Genomic DNA, 24,885 nt, shown 5'->3' with positions numbered 1-24,885 from the left:
AGATCAGTCTGAGTAAGTTGCTGGTGGCGTAAACCATAAACTGCAAACCAAGGTGTGTAATGTCAGTCAGTTTTATTCATCATATTTGCAATAAATGGGAACATCAGCGAAAAAGAAGTAGTAGTAGAAGTGTATATTAGGGCTGCACGATTCCAATTATTTTTGGCAGATATTGCACTTGCAATGTGAGTCACGATTTCAGTTGGAATGATAATTTTTGCATTTCACTTTCACTGAGAAAAATATAATAAGTGGCTTCTTTTCAAATAGGGCTGGGACTCCTCTTCTGTCGTTGGTCTGCAGAAAGGATAGGGGAGGAAGATTTTAACAATTCCCGTTCTGCTTTTCAGTGTCTTGTCCTGAGCTCTGCATCATGAATAAGCGATAAAGGCAACAAAGACAAAAAGAAAAGTGGGAAGATTTTTAACAAACCCTGGTTTTTAGAAATCTAGAGAGTTCCTCATAACTTACCTGTTGTGGATCAGATCTTCACACCACACATGAATGCTGGGGCTTTACTCGCTCTCTGGGCAGAAGCAAGTGATGAAGGGTCTGCCCATTGCGCTGGTAATAGAGGAGAACGTCCTCTTTTGGGACGAGCACGTCTTTCTGATGAAGGCAGGTATTCTGCACATGCATGGACACCAGCATCGCTGCGTTTCTTCCCTCAGAGAATCATCGTCTTTGCGTGTGTGGAAAACAAATGAATATATACATTAATTTCTTCTCGGGACCTGTAATTATTCAGCTATATTATTGATTCACTGCATGATCAATATAACTGCAATAAAAAATGGATTTAGTAATGAAATGTTGATATTTGCAAAGCGGGGCTCTCAGATTGACACTTGTTTAGAAAAAGATGAAGTATTTACCAGGAAGCTCATAGTCGTCCTGGTCGGAGGTTAGATCGATGACGGCGGTGGTCTCGCTGGTCTTCTTGGACGTTTTCTTGCAGCACAGTCTTTTGAATTTCTTGATGAAACCACAGGTCGTTTTTTTTGCTGCATTTTCATGAGGCGATGCCAATATTGGAATTCCTAGCTGTTTCCTCAGCGTGCTCACAATAGCCTCTTCAAAGCTGGGATCCCCTGCTGCCGTGGCCCTGCGCATCTCGCTTACAGAACCAAACTCCAGCAGGAGGTCGGCAAAGAGAGTCTCTGTGATGTCCTCACAGTTTTTATTCAACAGGGAGGCTTCGAGAGCCTCGTTTGAAATGTGCTCACATGCTTTCTTTATAGCCTCGCTCACTATTTCAGTGATTTCAATCCCTTTCTTAGTAAGCATATGCTGAATCAGCCAAGTCATCACAGTACACCTTAACAGCATGTCTGAGTGCGTCGAGGCCTGGGACTCACTGACTAAATCATACGTGTCATCCGAGGCTTGAGAACTAATTCTCAATGGCACTGCTACATGCTCTCCTATTGCATCTATTGTAAGAAGTAAGTCAGGCTGGAATAACAAGTCCTGTAAACTAGGACCCGGAAAGAAATGTCCAGACCTCTTTGATTTTAGCGCTGACCACAGGAGAACCTGCGAAACACAACGAGCGACAACCTCTTCTGTCTTCATGTAAAGGATACGAGCAACAGCGCCCGGGGCGCCGATGTCGGATCTCCTCAGCTGTCTATAGGTCACACTGTCGCACACGCGTGTTCTGGCTGGCACTAACGGAATCTGGTAGTCAACTCCGCTCATTATCACATTGAAGATTCTGTCTGTGAATTCTCTCATCTTAACTTTGTCGACATCCTCCAGCCCATCAGAGGCGGCTTTTTGAAGGTCGTATGTCTCTTCTGCCCCCTGCTGTTCCTCCAAAAACTCTTGTACCAGTTCATCAGCTATCTTCTTGATAATGTCTAACTCCTTCATGGGATCTATTTGATTGAAACAGCCTGTTATGCTAATTACAGGAGCTGAAAAAAAGGGAGGGCTCTTAGGATGGGACTTGGGTTCATCGCTGTAAGGTACAACGCCTGGTATGGCGTCCCAACCACCGCAGGAAGGCATGGAAGCTTCCTGTCCATGTGTTTCACTGTTTTCCATAGTCAAAATTCGTGTGTTCACGCCAACTCTGATATAGACTTCTTGATAGTTGCTGAAGTTAATTTCACAAAGTGGCTTTTGAACTCCACCTTTTAGGACTTTGACCATGTGAATGATGTAATTCCTCAGCTGTTTCACTAAGTCATGGTTGAAATTCGAAAAGAGTATGGGGGGCTCCACTTCCATGCCGGGTTCAGGCAATGTGGTCGTGCTCAACTGAGCTCCAGTCAGCTCTTCAGGTGGCTTCTGAGCATCGATGGCTGCCATCAGTATGACGGCCATTTGGAAAGCCATGTCTGTAAGGTCTCTAATGGAAGTCACACAGCCACTGACAAACAACACTGGTATTCTGGACTCCAGGATGGGAGCAGAAGTGGACAAAGTCAGGACTGAGTTCACTGTCCTTGTGATGTGTCTCACAAGTAACTCTGTGAACGACTTGGTAGATACTAAATTCTGCACATCGATCTTCATACATTTAGTCAGCGCTTGTCCAACAGAATCCTCCAGGTAGGCGTGGATCTGGTCCTCAGTCACGATGGTTGAATAAAAGGCCTCATTGGTTCTCATGTATCTGTAGGCCTTCGGTATCGCACAGTCCAAGATGGCCTCTGCAAAAGTCTGGATAATATCCATGCAAGAGAAGGCCAGCCCAGTAACCACATCATAGGTGAGAAGGCCGGAATACAGGAAGTCCCACTGCCTGTAAGAAAACACATAAACAGTCCGAAATCTCAGCACAACTTATGTTATGTAATGTAAAGCAATTTGTACACACCGATTCTTTATCTCAAATGTCTCTAACTACCACACTGTCACTGTTGTAATATTATAGCCATGACTTTATATACCGTGTAAACACTGTATTTTAAGCTGCAGTACTTACTGTATTGGTAGCTGTATCAGACATTTACTGATAATAAATGAGACGTTGTCTTGATCAACAGGTGGCAGGTCAATATGCAAAGGTGTCTGCATCGATGCAGTGGAACACCCTGGTTGTTCTGTCATGGTGATGTTCCTCAATTCAATCTGAAAGACAGAAATCCAACCGGAACATTTTAATCTTTGCAGATGTGCCATTATAATAATAAAGGCACTGCAATAGATTACACAACACAGATGTGCACGATGATGTGTCGAACTGCGTGTGACACTAAGGACACCTCTTTAAAGAAAGTAGAGTTTGATAGAAGTGATCCAATATGCTAATACATGCATTAGGTGAGATTAGGCAGCGCAACAAGCTGTAAAACACAACACTGACATATTAACACCTCATTATGTTAATATGGAAAACAGCAGACACAGATCAACATGAGTGCTCTTTTTGGTGTCACAATTTGTAAGACCTGTTTAGATCTCCACCAACTCCTGAGAGTCTTTAGCTGCTTAATGCTCCATAATGTTCACCAGCTAGATATGAACTTTTTCCTGTCTACCGTTTGATGCTGGGCAGGTAGTGTACAGTGGATTTGTTAGCCTGCTGTGGCTAAAAACAATGCTATGATAGCGGTGAGGGTAAACTAAAACAATAAAGTTAAACCAAAACATTACGAGTCATTACGAGGGACTCCTTCCACATTTAACAGCAGTCATCTGAGCCATTGTTAATGTAAGAATATTGAGTTTAGCACCTTTAAGGCTGCGTTAAATTGTTGAGTCTGAGAGAGAGGTCTGAGGAGTGTTTTAGTGTCTTTCAGCTCATGTTTTAGTTTTTACGACACACCACTTCACTGCTTTTGTTCAATCTCCTCGCCCTCATTTCCACCCACTGCCTGTTTTCAGCCTGACAACTACAAAACTCAAAGTTCCTGGAGACCTAAACAGAGCTAAAAGGAGAAACTCATATACTGTCACTACGCTAACTAGACTGAAAGGGTTCATCAAATGTGTACAGTTAACCTGTAGTACGAAATCTAAAATATAAATAAGCACTACTATAAATAAATTATATTAATATTTTATATAACCCTAATAGCAATGGTTGTTGCTCATAAAATTATTTAATCAAATGAAGATGGTAAGATTATTATTAGTAATGGCTGGACAGCATGTAATACCAAAGCACGTGACACTAGCAGGCCACCACACCAGTGCAGATGTTTGAAATTATTCAGGCTGATAAGACTTCTGTTCAGGTTGAAAGTAGGTGAAGCAAAACTGGGAATTACATACTGTAAAAAAAACCAAACTACATGATAATGTTCAGCTGTCCTTCCCAAAAACCAGCTCAGCTCAATACCTGAAATACCTGAAACCACCTGTGTGCTTGTACCACCTTGTCCCATCCTTTTCGCTTCATAACAAGACTTCAGTAAACATAACACCGACCCACACACTCATTTCACCAGTAACTGACCAGCTAGCTTACCTTGTTGTCTTTTATAGAAACGATGGTCTGGTCGCTTCGGGTTTTTCCTCTCAAGTTCCCGCCGCGTTCAGTCTGTTTTGTGGAAAGTCTTAGAACGCGGAGCCAGTCAACAGTTGAGCGCCGTTTGACTTCGATGTGACGTCACTGCGACGGAGTTCTGGAACGTGCGCGCGTCACATCAATATCATAACATTACAGTACTGTACATGTACTATGTATACGTGTATATACACATATTTATCTGACAATATACATGTTGTGGAGTAACATATGAGGGGTTATGAAATATGATGTATTATTACAGATTAAACCATCTATTAATACACGATGCAATACATGTATCTGTTATACATAATATATAAAATAGCCTAAAATACACTTTATGATAATATAACACTGATACAAGCTCTCTGCACACTGAATACTTGTACTTTTGATTCTTCTTCACATTTTGCTGATAATAATGTATGTGTGTTTGTGACATTTAATGGTGGGATATTATTACTTTGCTTGATTAAAGGATCTGAGTATGTCTTCCTCTGTTGTTAAGTGATTAATTTAGAAGTTAAAACCAGAGGAGCCTGATAATTAAAAACCTGAATGTCATCTCTTTCTCAGATACAGAGGAGTTTCATCAGATTTGGTGCATGTTGTGTCCCATGATTAAGTGTCCAAATTATTATTAGATATATATATTATATAGATATTATATTATAGAAACATGGAAGAATGAGTGAGAATGGATAAAATTGTCCAAAATATGTTAAAAAGAAAAATCTAAACTCAATTTAAAGGAGGATCCATCGCAACACAACAGACAATAATCTATACTTAAAAATGTGCAGGACTCAGGGTCAAGCACTACATCTGTTCTTTCAATAAATATCTTAAAATAAATAAGTTCTGGGTATTTTCCCTAAAAGCTATTGATTGATGCTGCATTTTAGGCTGCAGCGATATTTCTACAGTGAAAACACACCAATCATTTTTCTGCTAATAGATATTGGTCGACTCATTCACTCCTACTGGAGCTCTATCTCCTGCGTGCTGCCAGATGCTGCTCCAGTCTTTTACAACTGTCGCCTACGTTGAAGAGGAGAGGTTGCTTTCAAGGTTAAAAATAATAAATTCTCTGGTTACAGAAAATAACTAGTTGAAGCTGTCCTCCATTCATCCAGGCTAAAGAGGAGGGGAAAAATAACAACACAGAATCTAATCTTTTGTCTGTTTCTGCAGCCTTAACAAAAGCCTCTTAAATAGTTTGAATTAGCTCTCAAGGAAACCTACCTGTACTGAACAGAACATCACCTTTCCTTCATAATAGAAAAATGCCCTTTTTCTAAAGTGGAGGTATTTTCCCCAGTAACTTCATGCCATTTTTTCCAAAATGTCACATTTCATTTCATGTCACTTTTCAAGATTGTAAAAGGTCGTGTGCACATCCGCCAGACAACAGCAGGGTAAGTGCTGTGGACAGACAAGTCATGAAATACGAAACAAAGAGTCCCCGAACACATCACGCAAATACTGAGTCTGAGGAAGACCTGTTGGTAGAAACGTCACTAATAAAACATCGATGTGAATTTAGTGTGCAGATTCTCTTCAGCCATGAAGCTCACCGCATTTTACCAGTTCACTCTCGTCAGAGTGTCTGAGTTGTGATTCTGTGGCGTCGGTTGTTCATTTAAAAGCAGAGACTCCCTGATCGTCATCAGTGGATCAATGGGCATCTGTCAGCCAAATGTGATCTAATACATTTATATTCAAAATGACCAAAAACAAATGCAAAATGACCAAAACCAGATGCAAGTGTGTGTGAAATCTTTGTTTGCGATGGGACTGGCAGTTCTCAAGTTAGGCTGGTTGGTGAGAACTTGAACAATTAATAGTTTAATTTGCCTTGAATCAGCATGCAATGTGCCTTATAAACGCATTAAAGTGTAGTAAGTGCTAAAAAATGGGCATTAGAAAAAAGATGAGCGAACGGCCTGCTGAGTTTCTGGGAACGTCAGTGGAGCTGAAAAGGCTGATAATTCAATCCCGAGACGAGGCGCACAGCGGGAGCCTGATGATTGGTTTGCACTGATGTGCTGTGGCCTGAAACACTGCTGGGGTTGTGTCAGGGTTGGCAGTCTTGATTGTAATCTGTGAGGTCCTGCTCTTTGTCTGGGACACATGAGGCTGCTGTTTGATCCATGTGGTGTGCGGACATGTCAGAGGTGGACAGGAAACACATGCAGCGACAGGCATGTGAAACGGCAGCTATAGGTGCTCAGGTGGACGGGGGGTGCAAAAGGAGGGTGAGGGCTGAGCAGGCGAGTCTGTGGAACAGAACCAGGAGCATGGCGGGCAGAGCAGGTGGAAGATTCAGCAGAACGGGTAAACAACGAAGGAGCTCGGGAAGGCGAACACACACTGGAGCCTCAGTGGAAGGAGACCTGGAACACAGGTAAAGCACTGGGTTATCATGAGACAAGAAACAAACACGAGGAACAACTTGTAACTTGAGCAGGCCGTGTGTTAGCATCACAAGGCCGACTGAACGATCTGGCGAGGAGTGGAAGGATGATCCAGGGTCTCTGCAGAGGGTGATTAGTGAGTTGGCAACAGGAGGGAACTGGATAGTCCGCCCAGAAAACACACACACACACACACACACACACACACACACACACACACACACACACACACAAACACACGGACAGGGACTGAGACAACCTGGGAACAAACAAGAAACAAAAGGGAGGGAATCACAGCTGAGACAAAGGGAAATGGGGAGGGGCGGAGCCAGATGAGTCAGGATGTTTCTGTATCACAGTTTAGCTAACATTAGCTAGCAAACACCGTTTACACTTCAGCAGCTAAACTCATTAAACACTGACACGTATAAAAGAAATATTAAAGCTACATATGAGATTTTAAACAATAATATAACAGCAAACAACTATTTTCTATGTAAAGATATAGTGGTGTAATGGCGTCCTGAGCAGAGAACAAAGCCACACCCCCTTTCTGTGTGTTGTAATCCAATTTTAATTTACTCAACTAATTCAAATACAACCCCCATTAATTTTCTATGAGGAATAGGGCAATTTTGAGTTACTAAAGGGATGCTGATGTTAGCCTGTTAGCCTAGCCTTGCAGGTAATGCTCTTTGGCTCAGCAGTGAATTTCCCAATTGTGGGATTAATAAAGTTAATCTAATCTAATCTAATCTAATCTAATGAAAGTACATTTCACTGGGAAAAATCTGGTCAAGCATTAGCATCAAAACTAATATTTAGAGCCTCTCACCGACTTAATCTTGCTCATGTCGGTTCATTTGGTTAATGCTTTCCCCAATATGTACGTTCATGAACTGTCCCCTTGACAAAATACCACCTCACGTGCAACCACGTGCAACTAGAGGAGGCTGAGACTTTTGGAAACCATGATGCAGACACCTGCCTCGCCTCCTGATTGGGCAGTGATGGATAACTATTAAAGTTAACTCCAACACTTTGTTTAATCACTTGGAACACAATCACATTTCCGAATATGCAGAGTGCATGGCTCAAATAAAGAGAGACGGATAAGCACCAAAGTATTCATTAATCGTAAGTTTGAAATAATTGTGGTATTGATTTAAAGTCATATCGCCCGGTCCTAATCCAGTCAGTAAATTATAGCCTGTTGCACTTTAACAATAAGAATTGAGCTGAACAGTACAAAACAAATATATGTTAGTAATATGGTAACAGTTCCTTTGCCAGTGGCTGCATCACAGTTTTTCTGAAGAAATTGAATGAAGCTGCTGTTTCTGCTGCTGTGTGTTAAAAGAGGAAAACACATCAGAGGATTTGTGAACATTAACAAGCTTAGTTGATGCACAGCGCTTGAGGCATGGTGAATGAAAATAAATTGAATTGGATGTTTACATGATATAAATTTCAACTCTTATTAACTGTGGAAAATAAAAAATTCTGCCCTATTAGCCCCATTACGTCTGCACTGAGAGCAACATGAAAATACAACAATTTCAAGAGTGTGAGTCAGAGGAATCTGCTCATGTCTCAGTGAAAAGGGTGGACAGGGCCACACACACACACACACACACACACACACACACACACACACACACTGAAACAGTCTGAAAAATGGCCTTTGGGTGAAGGCGTACTGTATGAAATAAAAAAAGGCGTGTGTGTTTGTGTGAGATTCTACGACTGTGAATGAGCTTAACACATGAGCTAACAGACATTCTACTTTTAACACACATTTAGACATGTATCTTATAGACAGGGGGCTTTTACAAGTAAACAGAAGGAATATACTGAAGGGATAAATTAATTAATTTCACTTATCACAAACCTGGAGTTGTGGTCCGTGACAAAACGTCTCAAAACCCTTCGTCCTAATTTGCTATATATTCATGGTTCCCAGAGGATGACTTCTAAAGACTCTAAAATCTGGATTAGTTATTAGTTTTTTGGATGAGACATACTGTATGAGTGGAACACAGCAGCAATGCGCAGAAAACAAATAAAGTAAAAGAAACAGTCATGTCTTCATGGTGAGTGTTAAAACGCCAAAGAAAACAGCTGGGTCTTTGGAAAGGTTTTAAAGATAACACCGGAAGGAGAAAATGTAATAGTCCACAGTTCCAACAATGGAAAATCCTCAATCGACTTTGGACACTTCTATGGTAAGCAGTGGACAGAGGGCCGTACAGGGAAGATCACAGGGGGAGATATGGTCTCTCTTCTTGGTACCAGTGTGGAGTCTTGAACCGGAGAGAGCTGCAAGAATCGAGGTGAGAGGAAATAAAAGCATGACCTACATTCTCCAAATGTTTAACAAACAGGAATGATTTTCATTTTACGACTTAGGTTATATTCTGGTTTATCTGAAGGAAGCTCCACCTAGGATTTTTACATCATCAGTGTGATTCAGGAGGGAGTTAACGCTGCACGGATCACAAGGTTTAAGCAGGAGGTAAAGCTGGGTGTCGTCTGCATAACATTGGAAGGACATACCGTGTTTTCTAAAGATATACTCCAAGATATGCTGGGGATATAAAATAACATGGAGCCAGAAGGGTGCAGAGAAAGAGGACACATTATCAGCTCCAACAAAAGCTGATCTGATTTCTCTTTAAGATTAATGTGATCAGCACTAAAAGCTCTACCTTGGTTTTTAATGTACAAAAAATAAAAAAAAGTAATGATTATTGTTTTATATTATTTTCAGAGGCAAATTGTGTGATTATGTTTTATTTTTGAGACAGCATGTAAGGTGGATCTGTTTACACTAAAATCATTTAAATAATCATCCTCTGGACAGATTAAAGTCTGCCCTCACTAAGCTTTCACACTCACTATCATAATAGACCCTCTCCACGAGGCGGGAAACTGAACACCTGTTGTGCCTCCATTATAGAGTTTCATGGAGGCTGAGCCCGATGCCCTTTCTGTGGCAGTGCAATTATCCCATGTCCAATTATGTCTTCTGCTTGTCTGGGATTTGTCGTCACCATTCTGAAGTAACGACGGTGATTTTAGATGAAAGTGCAATAGTTTAGCGCAAGCATCAATATGCTGGGGTTTTCCTGACTGTGGTGGATGAGATGTGCAGTGATAATGACATGTTGAGTTGAGCCGCTAAAAGATACTATGCTGATACCATCTTGGTTTTCAGGGGAAAGTATTTAGTTGATGATATGGTGATTCCACAAACTTTCAAAAAGCAACAGAAAAAACAAAAACAAAACAAGACATTATCTTTCATTTAGAGTCGTTCGTGAGCCTAGTATTCCCTCTCTTTTCACATATAAATAAATAAAGCATCTATCTATCTATCTCTGTTTTTGATTTCAACCAGCTCCTGAGGGAAATATCTTGCTCTTTACTGTGTTAATCAGCTAGCTGTAGTAAATAGTCAGCTGTAGTATTTATGTTTAATCTGCTGCTATTTTTCATCTTTTGAGTGGATGTTTAAAGGAGATCATTGTAAGTTTTGCTATTGCTACGTAATGTTAGCATTCACAGCGGTTTACTTACAAGTCTTGGCAAGAGCTTCAGCCATGTTTGCGTTTACAATACAAGAGGTTATAACACGTTCTCTGAGCAGCGCTACTTCTTCAGGTAAGACTGGACGCTAAGGTGACTCGGTATCGGAAAGCGATGAAACAGGAGCTAGCTGGTTAGCATGTTAACTTCAGTACAAGAAAAGAAGTGATAGAAATGGAAACAAAACAGGAAGGATGCTTTTCACCACTAGAGACAGCTCTGGCCGAGTAAAGGAATGACGTTCGATGCTGAACTCACAACGTTTCTCCTAGACCGGTAAGTAAAACAGCTGTTAATGCTAACATTGGTTATGTAGCAATAGCAAAACTTACAAAGAGCTCCTTCAAAGCTAAACTATGAACATTTTAATGTAAAATAAGTTAATTATTTACCATAAAAACAAACGTTAGGTGCCTCACACATAAAACAAGTCTCTAGGACATCCTTCTTCCACCTGTGCAATAGTGTGCAAATTAGAATCATCCTGTTTTAAAAGGAGGCTGAAAGACTAGTCCATGCATTCTCACCTGTAGACTGGACCAATCATTTCTTATCATCAGGATGTCCCAACAACTGAGTGAAACGCCTCCAGTTGAACCAAAATGCTGCAGCATGAGTACTGACAGGCTCAGGTGAGTCCTGAACCAGCCCTTAGTTATGCTGCTATAGGCCAAGGCTGCTCCCATGTTGCACTGAGCACTTACTGTCTCTCTCTCTATCTCTCTCTCTATCTCTCTCTCTCTCTCTCTCTCTCCATGCATTTATATCACTCTACTGCATGTCATTAACTTTGTGTTTTCTCTCTCCTGTAGTTTGTGCTTCTCCTCTTTGTCCTCATTCTGCAGGTATCTCTGACTCTAGAGCTGCAGGATTGAGATCTTCTACTGCTGCTCAATGGTCATCATCATCATCATCATAATCATCAATTTTATTTTTATTATACCTATAAATATCATTATTATCATTTTAACAACCAGTCTGGTGGTCTCTCGCCGTAAAAAAGGCATTTTCTTCCTCTCCACTGTCACCAAGTCCTCAATAATGGTGATAACTGTCAGCTTTCTCTCTATAATATTGTAAGGTCTTGACCGTACTCTGTAAAGTTAATGTTATGTTATAATGGTGCTGCACAAATAAAACTGAACTGAACAGAAACAACTGAATTCAAACTGCCTCAGCCTTCACATAAGAATACAGTACAATTTCCATGTGTCGACTTTGTGTGCGTGCATCCCCCACCCCGTCTTGCTGCACTAATGGAGATGAGTCAAGGTTCAATTTAATTGTCCAAATTTAAAATATAAAAACCAGCGAGGGAAAAAAAAAAATTTTTAAGCTGCACTGAGATAAGTTCAGCAAGTCCCAGTGGCAAAATGTGGACGGATGACTATAACCTATAATAAGAAAATGAAATGGCATCGACCAAAATTCACATGATACCGATAAAAGGGTCAAAGCAAAGAGAGGCCAAATTAAACTTAAGAAAGTGGCAGAGAAAGGAGGAGGAGGAAATTCAGATATCATGCTCATTTGTGACTGTTTCCTGTTTTGCTGCTTGCCACAGAAACCCTGGTGGATTGGTTTCATTTACCACAGGAGGCCTTTTGTTCCTGCTCTTACTGTCCAAACAAACATTCATCAACATGTTCATACACACAAGGTTGATTTTTATCTTCTGAGCTTTTTAAAATAGAAAAAAAAAAACAGACTTCCAGGAGTTTCCCCGTTTTTCTAATTTACATTTTCAGCTGCCCTCTGACCACGGCTCCCTTCCTCTCCCTTAAGTTAAAGCTCACCCTCATGTCAGAGAATGACCTTTAAGATCCTCTGGAGAGACTGTGCAGCATGCAGTTGCTTAGCGCCGCAGCAGCAGCAGATTATTCTGAGGAAGCAGAAAGAGAAATGATGTGCTGAGACATTTCTGCGTTCTGTATTTCACACTTTCCCCGACACGTATAAGCTAAGGTTGCATTGCAGTCTGGTCTACTGAGACAACAACCTTCCTGTCCTGTACATCTGTTCAACACAAATGTTCAAGACAGTGTGAAATGACTTGTTCAGAAAGAAGCTCTTGCCTTTGAATTATTGCAGACTGACACCTAAACCTGGTGCCAAATTCACTTCAACATTATATATCAGCAAACCGATACTATCAGACAATCTGGAGTAATATGTTTTTAACTATTTAAAAAGGTGCGGAAAACACTTTTTTCTCTATAAGCTTCTCACCATGAGTAACACACTACTATATGAATAAAACAAACAAACAAACAAAAACAAAAAAGGTGATGCCAGGTACGCACTGAGTTGGGTTTGAACCTTTAATTAGAACCTGATAATTGCGTGTTAGTTTAGTGACTCTCAACGAAATCTGAAGAAACCACATCCTTCCTGACGAAGCAGATTTTTAATTTTAGTTTTTACGTGTTCAACTCAAGGGGAGACGAAAGTTTGTAATACAACTCTGTGTGAAGAGTTAGAGTTATGGCTGGTGGCTGTAATACGACTGAATATTGCTTTAAGACGTGGAGTCGGAGTTTGGATAAGAGCAGATGCCCTGGAGCAGAATTATAAATCTACATTTATAATTCCTCATTTGTAAACACTGCACAGTCTCATAACTGGGCTCAGTCCACTTCCTATGCAGAATTTATAATTCACTGATAAATAACTGGCACACCAGGCTAGACAGAAAGGAGTCCGATACAATATCAGATGAACACATCACCAACGGCTAATTTCACTGTAAGCTGCATTTCCTAAGAAACTCTCTTTCTTTCTCTCTCTCTCTCTCTCCTCTGAACACTCAATAGTTTCCACTCAATATTTCCAAGAACGCTGACATTTTGAAGAATTCAAGCATGAAAAAGCCTCGAGGCTGTTGTGAGGCAGGGAAAACTTTTAAGTGATGCCAGTTGTCAGGGCAAACAAGGCACGCAGAGCTTCGCCAGTTACAGCTAAAAACAGACATCAGTTACAATGATACCAATTTACTGCCCCCTTATGGCCACAGCAGGCTATTGTCCCTGGACGCTAACGACCAGCCGCCGTATATATAGGTTGCGTCATTTTCATGGGCGTGGCTGTGTCCCATCGACAAAGGCTTTTTTTGGATGTTGCGCAATGTGGATAATCTTGGGATCCTTGACTGGTGATTAGCTAAAGCAGAAGTGTGCTTGCCAAACTGTCTTTGACTCAGCTTCTACTGTTCTGAGATCAGTTGGGATGTTGCACGCGTTATTACTCACATGTGCGGATGCCGGTGAAAACTAAACGGGCGCATTAAAAGATTTCTTCAACACTTTTCTTCCTAGGCATTCAGCGGTAGCATTAGCAAGTAAACTAGCAAATTACACTGTGATTTATCATCTCATTAATATAAGTCGTCTTACTAATCGCCTTGATCAACGTGCGTGATGTCGAGGAGTTAAGAGTTGAGGCATCATGAAGCTACTTGTAAGGTTTGCTGTTGTTACGTAGCTAAAGTTAGCATGAACAGCTGTTTACTCACCAGACTTGGAAAGAACTTCAGTCCTTTGAGCAGTGCTACTTCTTCGGGGCAGTCTGGACGCCACAGTGACTCAGTACCGGAAAGTGACGAGACAATCCAACCGAGCCGGGGCTAGCCACTTAGCATGCTAACTTCAGTACAAGAAAAGAAGTGATAGGAATAGAAGGAATAGAGTAAAGGAATGAAATTTGATGCTGAACTCGCAACGCTTCTTCTAGAGTGGTATGTAAACAGCTATGCTAATATTAGCTATGTAGCAATAGCAAAACCTACAAATACTTCCTTTAAAAGGGTAATTTTGAAGATTGCCATAGAAGTGATTTTTCTTTATCGTTTATTTTTCCCGTATACTTCACATTTGATATGTTTAGTGTCAGTTCAAAGGAATAGTCCTGATACTTGGAGTGCAGAAAGATGAAGATGTCCAGGCAGAATGCATCCAGATCCAGGAGCGCGGGGTGTAGTAGCTTCCTCAGCTCTGCTTGCCTATCTGTAAAAGTCACCACATGCCACTGAGGGACGCACAAAGACAAAGAAAAACAGAATAGTCTGTGACAGTAAATAAAGATGATATTTATTCATTTTTTGGAAAGAATCTCAGCTCATGCAAGGATACAGCTCATGTAAACAAAATCACTTGAAAATATGTTATAAATGTGCACAGATTTTTTGTTTTTCTTGGTGTCAAACTCTGGAATGTACAATACGTGATAGTTAAGCTGCATTACAGATATAACATGAAGAGCTGTCACCCAAACCCCCTGGTCCCTCTTTCCCCACATTGTAATTATTTCATTGCCCAGCCACATTGTTTAAGAGTCGTGTGCTAAAAGAAAGGTTGTTTTATTTACGTCAGGCATCAATATATTGCATGAGTGCCATGCTCGTTAAGGTCAGATATACAGTATCAACTTGGTCAAAGCGCTCCGGAGTCCAGAACTTAGCATCATGGACGCGGTTACACTTCAATGTTTTCGTGAGCAGACACCAGCGAAAGCATGCACACACACACACACACACACACACACACACACACACACACACACACACACACACGTTGGACACATGGAATCAAGCCTGAGGATGTTTAAAAGTAAAGTAACGCTTCTTTAAGACATTTGTGAGATATCTGCAAGAATTCTTTTTTCTTTTTTTAAAAACAAAACAAACAAAAAAAAAAAACCCCACAGTATTAGATATGAAATAATTACAGAACATTTGACTTGAAAATTTAATCTACTGTCAATATTGTGACTAATACTCAGGGCTTAAATATCCCTCTAACCCGTATGGAGGCCAGAGGGGGTTACACTTGGTACTCAAAAGCATCTCAACACCGAGATAAACTGGTTATCGGCACAGAACTGCACACTGTACACTCAGAGCTCAGGGATACAAGCTAGGCCTCACTGAGGGTTACTCGCATCCTACATCGCATTAGTTCGACTTGCACCATGCTCTACATTTCTGCAGCCCTGAACCTTGTAAGCAGTGGTGAGAATCCACATATCCCAGTATTACAAAGAACAGTTAGTGTCCTAAGTGTAGCAGTAGTTCTGTGCTGACAGAGCAGCAATGTGCAGTAAGCAACCAACCCTTTGTATTTTCTGTTGATGAGCTTCATCTTAAAGCCCCTATGTGTCCTGAACACTTCAGACTTTGTGAGTCAGCCATGCTAGCAGCTCTGTGAGATTATGCTTTGAACTAAATGTTAACATACTCCAAAAATATGTTTCGTAACGACGTGACCAAATAAAGCAATTACAAGTTTTTGTTTGTTTGTTTGTATTTTTTGTACTAAAATCTCCACCTCAGAACGGATCTTAGTAGAACTGTTTGAGGGGAAGAAAAGGGATCACTGTCATTTTTTTAAATATATATAATAAAAAAATGAATTGCTGCTGCTGAACTCCTTTGCTGGAATGACGCAGAAGTGTACTCCAGGGTGTGCGAGTACACTGTGACATCACTGGTGGGTGTGGTTACCCAGTAGAGTGTGGTCAGAGAGGGCATCTAAACACTGCTTTTCAGAGTGGTGTTAAAGTTACTCTAAAGTTTTGACCTGATGGTGGTGCAAGATGAGATGTCAGAGGATCACCAAAGTTAGAAGGACACATCATCCGATAATGATAAACATCTGTAGTAAATTTTGGGCCTGTGTATGAATTTAATGTTGAGATATTTGACCAAACCTTTGACCAGTTGGTTGGTGTTATGTAGAAAGGGGATCACCAGGGTCATCCTTTGGGGACCATGAATGTCTGTTGATACTTATCAACATGTTTCAATCTGGACCACAGCAGCGAACTGACCAATCAACTGACAGACCCACTGATGACTGATCTCCAGAGCTGTGATGCTAGCGTGGCTAAAAAAGACATTTTGGCAGGCACATATATTGCACCAATTTGCAGTGGGATTGTTTCAAGAGAACAATTTTTAAAGATTACACCATCACACAATTCTACACAAAGGGGCTTTAACCATTTGCTCCTCCAACAGAATGAGAATAAGGAGAATATGAGTTTATTTCATTATAATTTTACGCTTTTACTTTATGCTTCCAGTTATTTTAACTTGTGTACTTGGAATGTGGGAAGAGATGTGGATGAGACGACAGGCATGTCGCATGTACAACAACGACAGGACAACGGATGAGTGCTGTGCAAAACACAGTACAGAGCAGAGAGACGAGGCTCCTCTCGGATCATTAGTTTCACTTTGAATCAAAGAGGGATGGGAGACGGGAGAGGAGAGGTGGAGTGGACCGCGGCAGGGATGATGATGGCCAGATTAAAAATGGAGATGATTGTAATGAGGCTGTCTTTTCCATAAACGTGCCAACATCTTGTTGCAACAACTCCTTCCTTTCTCTTCTCCTTGAGCTTTTTTTTTTTTTTCTGCATGTGGAGGTTTGTCTGCATCACCTGCAGAGATTCTGGCAAAAAAGGTCTGAGAACATTCCCAGTGGGTGCAACAGTCTGACAAAAATAGAAGAGACCAGCACAGACGAGGCCCTCGGTATAGCATTTGACTAGGCATGTCAGTAGACTTTAAAAATATAGATATACAATATCATGCTGCAGATTTTCCAGACACCATCGTGGTAAATGTAAGCTCCCATCAAACACTTAATAGAGTTTTGTTTTTAACAGGCACAGTAGTGTTACCCTGGATAGGAATGCTAGAAAACATATAAAAGACAAAGAAAAACAGAAAGCAGAGCTGTGTCTCTCTCTGAAGCGCTGCAGCCGTGGAGTGGAGTACTGCTCACAGGCGCCGTGGAAGAAAGACAAAATAATTTGCTGTGAGGATCCAAAGTCGGTAACTGAAATCAAACATTTTCTTACTTTTTTTTTTCTTTTCTTTTTTCTTAAATCAACTATTTGTGCATTATTAAAAAAAAATATGAGAAAGAAAATTAGGCGAGGAAAGAACAAGCGCCCCCTGCTTTATACAAAGTCAGTAGTACTGAGAGTGAACCTCCTCCCTGAGGAGATCGAGGAACACCAGAGTGAAGGGGAGAGAGTGTGAGTGGCAGAGTTACAAGTCCAGCGCAGTAGTTTGAAGTAAGGCCTCAGTTTTTCTTGTGTTGGCAAAATAAAAAAAAAAGAAAAAACAGAAACATATACATCTGTAACTTAATTACATCTAGCTTGAAAAAAATTATATGTGCAAAATGTAAATCTTACAAATGTGGGGAGAGTTTATTTTTTTTGTAGATCACTGAAAGAGGATTGTGCTCGAGGTGGTTCATCTGATTCCCCACCCTCTCTCCAGCCGTCCAACTGCCCTCCTGCTCTCTGGTTGGTCGACAGGCCGGCAGCTGACATTGAGGCTTGCTGTTGACTGCAGCACGAGCTTCACGTCGAGTGGACGGTCCTCTTTAGCTTTTCAATCTCCATCTGTGAGGACACACACAAACACACACACACACACACACACACACACACACACACACTTGTTCAGACTGGGAAACTAGACCAAGTTCGGGTGAAATAATTCACAGTGCTGTAGCTGCCAGAGGAGGCTGAGCCCATGATTCAGCCAACATCACCCCCGCTGTGAAGCACAGCGGTGGAGGTGTCCCGCTGTGGAAGGGATTTTTTAGTGTCGGGGATTAGGAGAATTGAAATGACAATGAAGCCCCATGCTGGAGGAGAACATGAGCTGAGCAGCAAATCTTAAAGCGTGTTCACACTGATTCTAAAGGTGACGGACACGACTTTGAAAGTCACTAATGGACCAGTTAAGTTTATTCTGCCCAGTATTTATATTTCTTTAGCCCCCTGTTTTTTTCTCTGACTTTAATAAAAGATGTTTGAAACTCAGTAATTTCAGGTCATTGTCTAAGCAGCAAGTTTGCTGTATTTGAAGGCGATCCAAGAACATCTTAACACATTTTTTAAGGAACACTTTTGGTTATAAAATAGACCGGAACAGATTAGGAAATTGATTTCAAGCATTCCATTCCTCTGAAAAAGCAACATTAACTCTTTATATGTGCAGATTGATCAGAGCGGATTCAACTTTTAACTGACTTGAGCAACAACTTCCATTGGACAAACAGTCCAAACACATACGTGCACATGAAATTTTCCCGACAAACTCAGAAAGACCAACAGGACTTAATAGTTCACGAAACCGGACACCGCTACAACACACACACCCAACACACACACATACAACCAAGATGAAACGATACCCAGAAAACAAAAGAAAATGTTTGCGTTACGGAAATAAGAATGTATAGCTCTGTCCGACTGAGAAAGAGAAAGAGAAGCTGAAGCGGCAGTGGTGGTAAAAAATAAATAAATAATAAGAGACTCTGAGTACTTGTGAAGTCAGTGGAAGAAGATTTTCTCATGAAGGGAAAAGGGAGAAAGCTGTAAATCCTCCATTCCAATCATCATCTTGTTCCTGTAACCCTCATTACTACAACTACTACGATGGAAGCATCTGAATGAGCACCCTTAGGCGCTGTCTGACCCCTGCTGTTAACTACTGGATCTCTACAGTGTGGATTTTTCAACCCGAAACATTGTTAAAGACTCTGAAGGCCGCGCGTGTCTGACTATAACTTCGATTTTACGTAACACATCGTACATACGTGCCGTAGAACAGCAAGATGGTCCAACCGATTCCTCCCACTCGATCTGCCTCAGACAACAGGAGCTGAATGTGTCTCTGCACGCTGCATCACACACTCTGTGCAGCTTCACAAGAAGGAATTGCCATCACACTTGTTGTCCCAGGACTCAAGTCCTGAGGGACAACAAGTGTGACGGCAATTCTTTCCTTTATTCATCTTCTTCTTTGACTAGTGTGTGTGTGTGTGCGTGTGTGGTGTGTGTGTGTGTGTGTGTGGGCTGTGTATGCCCGGGGCTCTCTGCAGGAGGTTCTCTCCTCTTGCAGATTGATTTATATTGGGGGCCATGCTGCGCAGGGCTGGGCCGTGTCCGCTGCCGTTTCACTGGAAAAATCTAATGGTCACAGTCCAGGTCACGTCAGAGCGCGAAGAGGCTTCTGACTGCAGCGAGGGAGAGTCTTGAGGGACTGTGAAGGTCAGCGAGTAAAGCAGCCGACCGACTGAGCGCTGCGCTAACAAGCTAGAATGGCTTGAGGGAAAAACGCTGGCTGGGGAGTTCTTCTCAGCGGTCACAAGACACTGTGTAAAATAGTAAAATTACTATTACTAAAAAAATGGGTTATACTTGTTCTCCATTTGTACTAACTGACAAACATTTTCTTTTGAGTCGTTCACGAGCATCTGACAAAAATAATAAATATGCAGGCGTTCCAAATCCTGGTCCTCATCTCTGCTTGAAGAGTTGCATAGTGGGTAATGTAGGCGCCAATTATTGACAACAGAGAAGGATGTTCTGGTTCTGCTGCGTAGATTTCGATCTGACTTTTTTTTTTTTTTTTATTGTCTGTCATGAGACAACGTTAAGAGTGCAATGCTAAATCTTAAGCTCCAAAAATGCTGGATCCTACAGTTCCCACAATGCAACTCCATAGTGAATTTCAAGAGACCCTCCCTGTCTCTAAAGATGTCTACTTCACTCAAACTTTGTAACTTTTGGTGAACATTTTTAAGTCTCAAGCTCAAGGTAAGAAAGTAATAAAACACAAAAACAAAAGCACAACCCCAGCTGGAAGTTTTATCTGATAAGAGGCAGTAGGAATCATGGGGCTGACATTTAACAAAAGAAATCTGGTATTGAGGTATTAACAGGTTGATAGAAAACATGGCCTGATGTGCCTCCAGCAGATTCATTCACTTAAACACATGTTTAAAGGAGCTATTTGTGAGTTTTGCTATTGCTACATAGCCAGTGTTAGCATTAACAGCTGTTTACTTACCAGTGTTGGCAAGAGCTTCAGCCACTGTTGTGTTTACAATACAAGAGGTTATAGTAGGTCCTCTGAGCAGCTGCTTCTTCAGGACTGACTGGACGCTACGGTGACTCGGTATCAGAAAGGGATGGGAGCTAGCTGATTAGCATGCTAAGTTTTGTAGAAGAAAAGAAGTGATAGAAATAGAGGCAAAATAACAGGGTTGTTTTCCACCACTGGAGACAACTCCTGACGAGTATAGCAATGACGTTTGATGCTGAACTCACAATGTTTCTTCTAGACTGGTAAGTAAGTAAACAACTGCTAATGCTAACTTTAGCTATATAGCAATAACAAAACTAAGAAATAGCTCCTTCAAGTTGTAACAAACAGGGTTACTTTAATGAATTTAATGAACATTATCATATGGCACTGAGGCACAGAGGGCTTAGAGTATTTTAATATTAAAATGTATTAACTATGTTCACAAGCTGTAGCCTGGGGTCGCTCCCTGCAGCTGTGAAAAGTTAATCACAGGTTTCAGTTCCTTGTACTTCTGTGGCACTTTTCATATCAACAACTGAGGGCAACGTTATAGAGAACTGTCTGAAAAACAACTGTAAAAACATCTGTTTCCCAACATGGTCTCATGAAGTAGTTCTTGAGAGCCCATAGACCAGCTCTTACCACACTAATCAGAGATGGTCTCTTTAGCCTCTTACTGCTGTTGTTCGGTCATTAAAACTCATTACTGTATGCACCTGTCAGTTATGCGCTGCATTAACTCTGCGCATCAATATTTGACTAAACTAATGAGAGTAATTCATGTGGACAGCCCAGCGGTGTGTTGCTGTGTGGATCAATGTTACCTGCAGGGCCACACGCTTTAGCCTCTCCTCATCCAGCTCTCGTCGCAGCTCCTTTATCTCTTTCCTGGAAACAAATAAACACACACACACACGGACTCATTAGCACGTGTACACTGCCGCAGCATGATCTAACTACTGTGTGTTCTTTGCAAAAACAAGTTTAATTCAAACTCTATGGCGAACGTTTCTTTTGATATCAAACAAAACCTAAATGCCAACACACTGTGAGCTAAACATCCACAAACAAAAACTAAATGTCAGAGCAAATTCACTTCACTGAAATTACGAGTAATGCTCAGTGATCCATATTACGGATACAGACCTATATATAGTGTATTATGATATATAATGATACAGAAAAGTATTAAGTAACCAACATCACTTTGATGTGGAAAATGGGGGGAAAATTGGTTGAAAAAACAAACAAAAAAAAGAGCTTAGAGTGACTGGAGTGTTGTGGATGCATATGAACAGAAAATCACATTATTCATGTCACACCTCATCGTCTTTCCACAAGCTTAGAAACCTTGCGTGATACATTTGGTTTAACACATTCAATTTAACACTTCTGCCCCCTCCCCTCCTCGTCCCCTCCCCACAGCCTCTTCAGGCCGGCGTATTCAACCTCTTCAAACCCTGTTACCATGCGCACTGAGTCTCATTACATTTGCTGGTCCTTCAGCAGATCCACAGACATCAGCAGCTCCTTCATCTGGCCCCTCAGCTCGTCCAGCTGGGAACTCGGCTCCTCAGGCTCCGGCCGAACCCTGCTGCTCTGAGAGACGCTGTTGGAGCTCGGTGCTGCCGCAGGGCTCGGCTTTGTCTCGGCGGACCTCTGGAGAGACGGTGACGGGGATAAGGTGTTTGAGGAAGGCTGCGGAGATAAAGAGAGGAGGAAAAATGTAAAATCAAGGCAGACAGTTGGAGATCTTCAGGGTGTGGAAGTGTATTGGAGAGATGAACATATTCCCTTATCTGACTGAAGACAACGTTTCACATTATGTCCACACTCATCAAATTATCCAGTGACCCTTTGTGCAGGGCTTTGACATCCTGGAAGAGACCACTTCCATCAGGATAGAAACGTTTCATCATAGTAGGGGGAGAAATACCACGACAATTTCACCATTGCATCACAGTGGGGGGGGGGGGGGGTGTGTGTGTCAGCATTCAGGCCCGTGTCGTAGCTGTGATGTACGCCACACATCCACATGCCTATTTGTCAAGAACACAGCGAAGCATGACTCCTCCTCGGACTGTGTCACTTTATCTGTGGTTTTTGAACTCACTGGACTCTCAAATATGCCTTTGTCTTTGTAATGAAGGATTTTTCCACTGATCTCTATTGCATGCTTCTCTATGCAGATGCCGATGACAGTCTGCTTGATGGTGACGTTCTCTGTCATCCAATGAAGAGTTGCTGCTCGGTTTTTCTATCTGTATCGCACTGATGCAAAAGCATCAACTGGCTCTTCATCGACTGTGCGTTGTCTTTTGTTAAAGGTCCCATTTGTATAAAGGTGTTATCCATGTGCTGTTTGATTATAGATCAGGTCTAGCTTCTACATTAATACTGTGAAAGTATCAAAGCCTCAGTCCACAGAGAAATGCACACAGCCTGTATTCAGAAACTGAGTCTTAAAACCAGCCGTCAGGACTTCTGGAACTTTGTGATGTCACAACAAAGCAGTCACCAAGCCCCGCCCACCTGGACCCACCATCCAACCTTGCAGGATTTGGTTTCTCTGAGTGTTTTTACCTGAAATCTGCTATATTTGTATTGGATCACTCAGAAAACAGTCAGCCAATCAGTAGAGAGGCTCAGAGCCTCCTCTCTTCTGATTGGCTCACCGACCTGTTGTTACTTGATGCTCCAGAGAGAAGCCTGAGAGAGGAGATGTAAAACTACATTGAGATGGTTTTTGGTTCTTAAAACCACAAATAAATCTTTTCATGGACATGAAAAAACGTAGAGTGGTTAAACGTCTTCGTCACGGAACCGTTTCCATTCAGACTCCAGCAGCTCCAGTTGTTCAGCTCCAGCCCAGAATCCAGTGGCTTTAATGTCTCCTTTCGCCCACGGGCTCACATACTTTCTTCTGCTCTCTTCCTTCACCGTCGTTGGTGAAGATGTAACAGGGGTCAGAATTTCATTTTGAAACATTAAGAGGACGAAAAGACGGACACACGTAGTGCACGTCCTGTAATTTCACCTCTGCAGGTCTGAGCCACTGTGTTATGAGAGCTCCAAGCCAGGCTTTACTCTGACTGGTCTGTGTGTGTGTGTGTGTGTGTGTGTGTGTGTGTGTGTGTGTGTGTTTCCTTTTAACAATAGGGTGGTCTGATGCTGTGTACCCCCCCAGCTGAACAGCCAGGTCTAATTAGTCTCAGTTAACCATGACCAATCCAGACTAGATAGCATCTGAGGCAATTAATGAAATCCTGAACTGGAAGACTGAACAGCAGGTGGTGGTCCACTGTCTCTCTTTCTATCTCCCTCGCTCCACGCTTTCTTCCGCCACAAACACACACACCACAGAGAAGTGTTTCAGAGTCTGGAAGGTGACAATTATGTGACATGTGTGTTTTGTTTTGTGAGGCTGTTTGAAGGTAAAAAACGTTTTTAGCTTTTTTTTTCTTTATGTTTGTGATATTGTTAACGCCATGTTGCTCAAAGTCCGGCGTCTGCACTGAAGTTATTTGAACTTTAGTTTCTTCTACGTTTCCATCACACAGTGGAATAACAAAGTGGGTGGCAGTGCTCTAGCTCTGCACGACAGAAGTCCATGTCATGCTTTCAAAGAAGGTGGATGTGACAAAAAGATTTTTAAAAAAAGCAATAAAAAAACAAGGGCGGAAGTGTTTCTGAAGGCCACACACTATGTGAGTGGTGATTGTGCATCTCTTAAAATCACGATCACCGGATGTCTTATATTTCTTTTCTTTTTTATTTTACTTTTAGTTCCCTTTTTTTTTTTTTTTAGTTTGGCTTTAGTTTCTTTTCCTTTCTTTTTCTCTCATTTTTCTTTTTCTTTCTATTTCTATTTATGTGTTTATGTTTATGTTCTCTCTGCAGTGAGTCGCTCCAGTAGAAGAAAAGACGTGATGGATAGGTGTTCATTTTTATTATTTTGAGCTCATGTTCTTTTTTCTTTTGCCTGTCAGCTCAATCTTTATCATTTCTATTATTTCTTTGACGCTGCTGAGATCTATATCGTACCATCTTGGTTGTTGTTGGTTCTGACATCTATGTTACTTTTCAATTCTATCATGGCAGCTCCAGTTAATCAGTGTCAATGGCTTGATTTATTCAATACCGTACAACAAAAGTATTGCCAATTTATGCTTGATTAATTGATTATGTGACAAATCATGTTCATTCATTCACAGAGGGCTCCCATGTGTAAATGAGGGAGGCGGATGTTGCCGAGACTGAAGCCTGTGTTTGTGGTACAATTATTATATGATCTGTGTGTGTGATCGTGTGACCGTTAGATGACTGGTGGTGTGATGTAATATTTTTCATGTCAGTTTTCTTGTTGTTTAGACATGATAACAAAGATTTTTAAACTTTTGCATTTGATCAAAACAGTGTCATTGTTTTTTTTTGGTTTCCTGAATAGACGGTGTACCCCCACACACTGTATAAGCTGTTCACTGGATGTTTTAATCCTTTCATTTTAATACGTGCATCCC

The 24,885-nt window shown here is 41.4% G+C and overlaps 2 protein-coding genes across 4 annotated transcripts in view; both read right to left on the bottom strand.

Annotated features, from left to right (window-relative positions):
• Nucleotides 1-482: 482 nt before the first annotated feature.
• On the bottom strand, nt 483-3,060 carry LOC147818635 (uncharacterized). The gene is made up of 3 exons (XM_087176212.1): nt 2,936-3,060; nt 876-2,752; nt 483-697 (listed from the first exon to the last, which is right to left on the bottom strand). Exons 1-3 carry the CDS (start codon nt 3,058-3,060, stop codon nt 516-518), a joined length of 2,184 nt encoding a protein of 727 aa, XP_087032338.1. The 3' UTR covers nt 483-515.
• Nucleotides 3,061-14,533: 11,473 nt separating this feature from the next.
• The window catches only part of cd2ap (CD2-associated protein), a 51,626-nt gene continuing 41,274 nt past the window's right edge, over nt 14,534-24,885 (bottom strand). For all 3 annotated transcript variants that reach the window (XM_023415026.2, XM_023415027.2, XM_023415028.2), the window contains 3 exons: nt 21,855-22,063; nt 21,190-21,253; nt 14,534-17,886 (listed from right to left, as the gene is read on the bottom strand). In XM_023415026.2, the coding sequence (XP_023270794.1) occupies nt 17,845-17,886; nt 21,190-21,253; nt 21,855-22,063 (315 nt within the window). In that variant the 3' untranslated portion in view covers nt 14,534-17,844. The remainder of the gene's footprint in view (nt 17,887-21,189; nt 21,254-21,854; nt 22,064-24,885) is intronic.

This window comes from Seriola lalandi, unplaced genomic scaffold, assembly GCF_002814215.2.
Source record: "Seriola lalandi dorsalis isolate HSWRI2012SDOR001 ecotype SW California unplaced genomic scaffold, Sedor1 jcf7180002054544, whole genome shotgun sequence".
Lineage (NCBI taxonomy): Eukaryota > Metazoa > Chordata > Actinopteri > Carangiformes > Carangidae > Seriola > Seriola lalandi.
Note: the sequence above shows the minus strand (reverse complement) of the source record. Positions and strands in the feature narration are given on the sequence as shown.

Excerpts from the sequence above, each read along its gene's own strand:
- LOC147818635 (XM_087176212.1), bottom strand. The coding sequence starts at position 3,060 with ATGACAGAACAACCAGGGTGTTCCACTGCATCGATGCAGACACCTTTG. Across the intron at positions 2,753-2,935 it reads CTGATACAGCTACCAATACA|GCAGTGGGACTTCCTGTATT; the intron begins GTAAGTACTGCA and ends GTTTTCTTACAG. Across the intron at positions 698-875 it reads GGACGACTATGAGCTTCCTG|TCCACACACGCAAAGACGAT; the intron begins GTAAATACTTCA and ends ATTCATTTGTTT.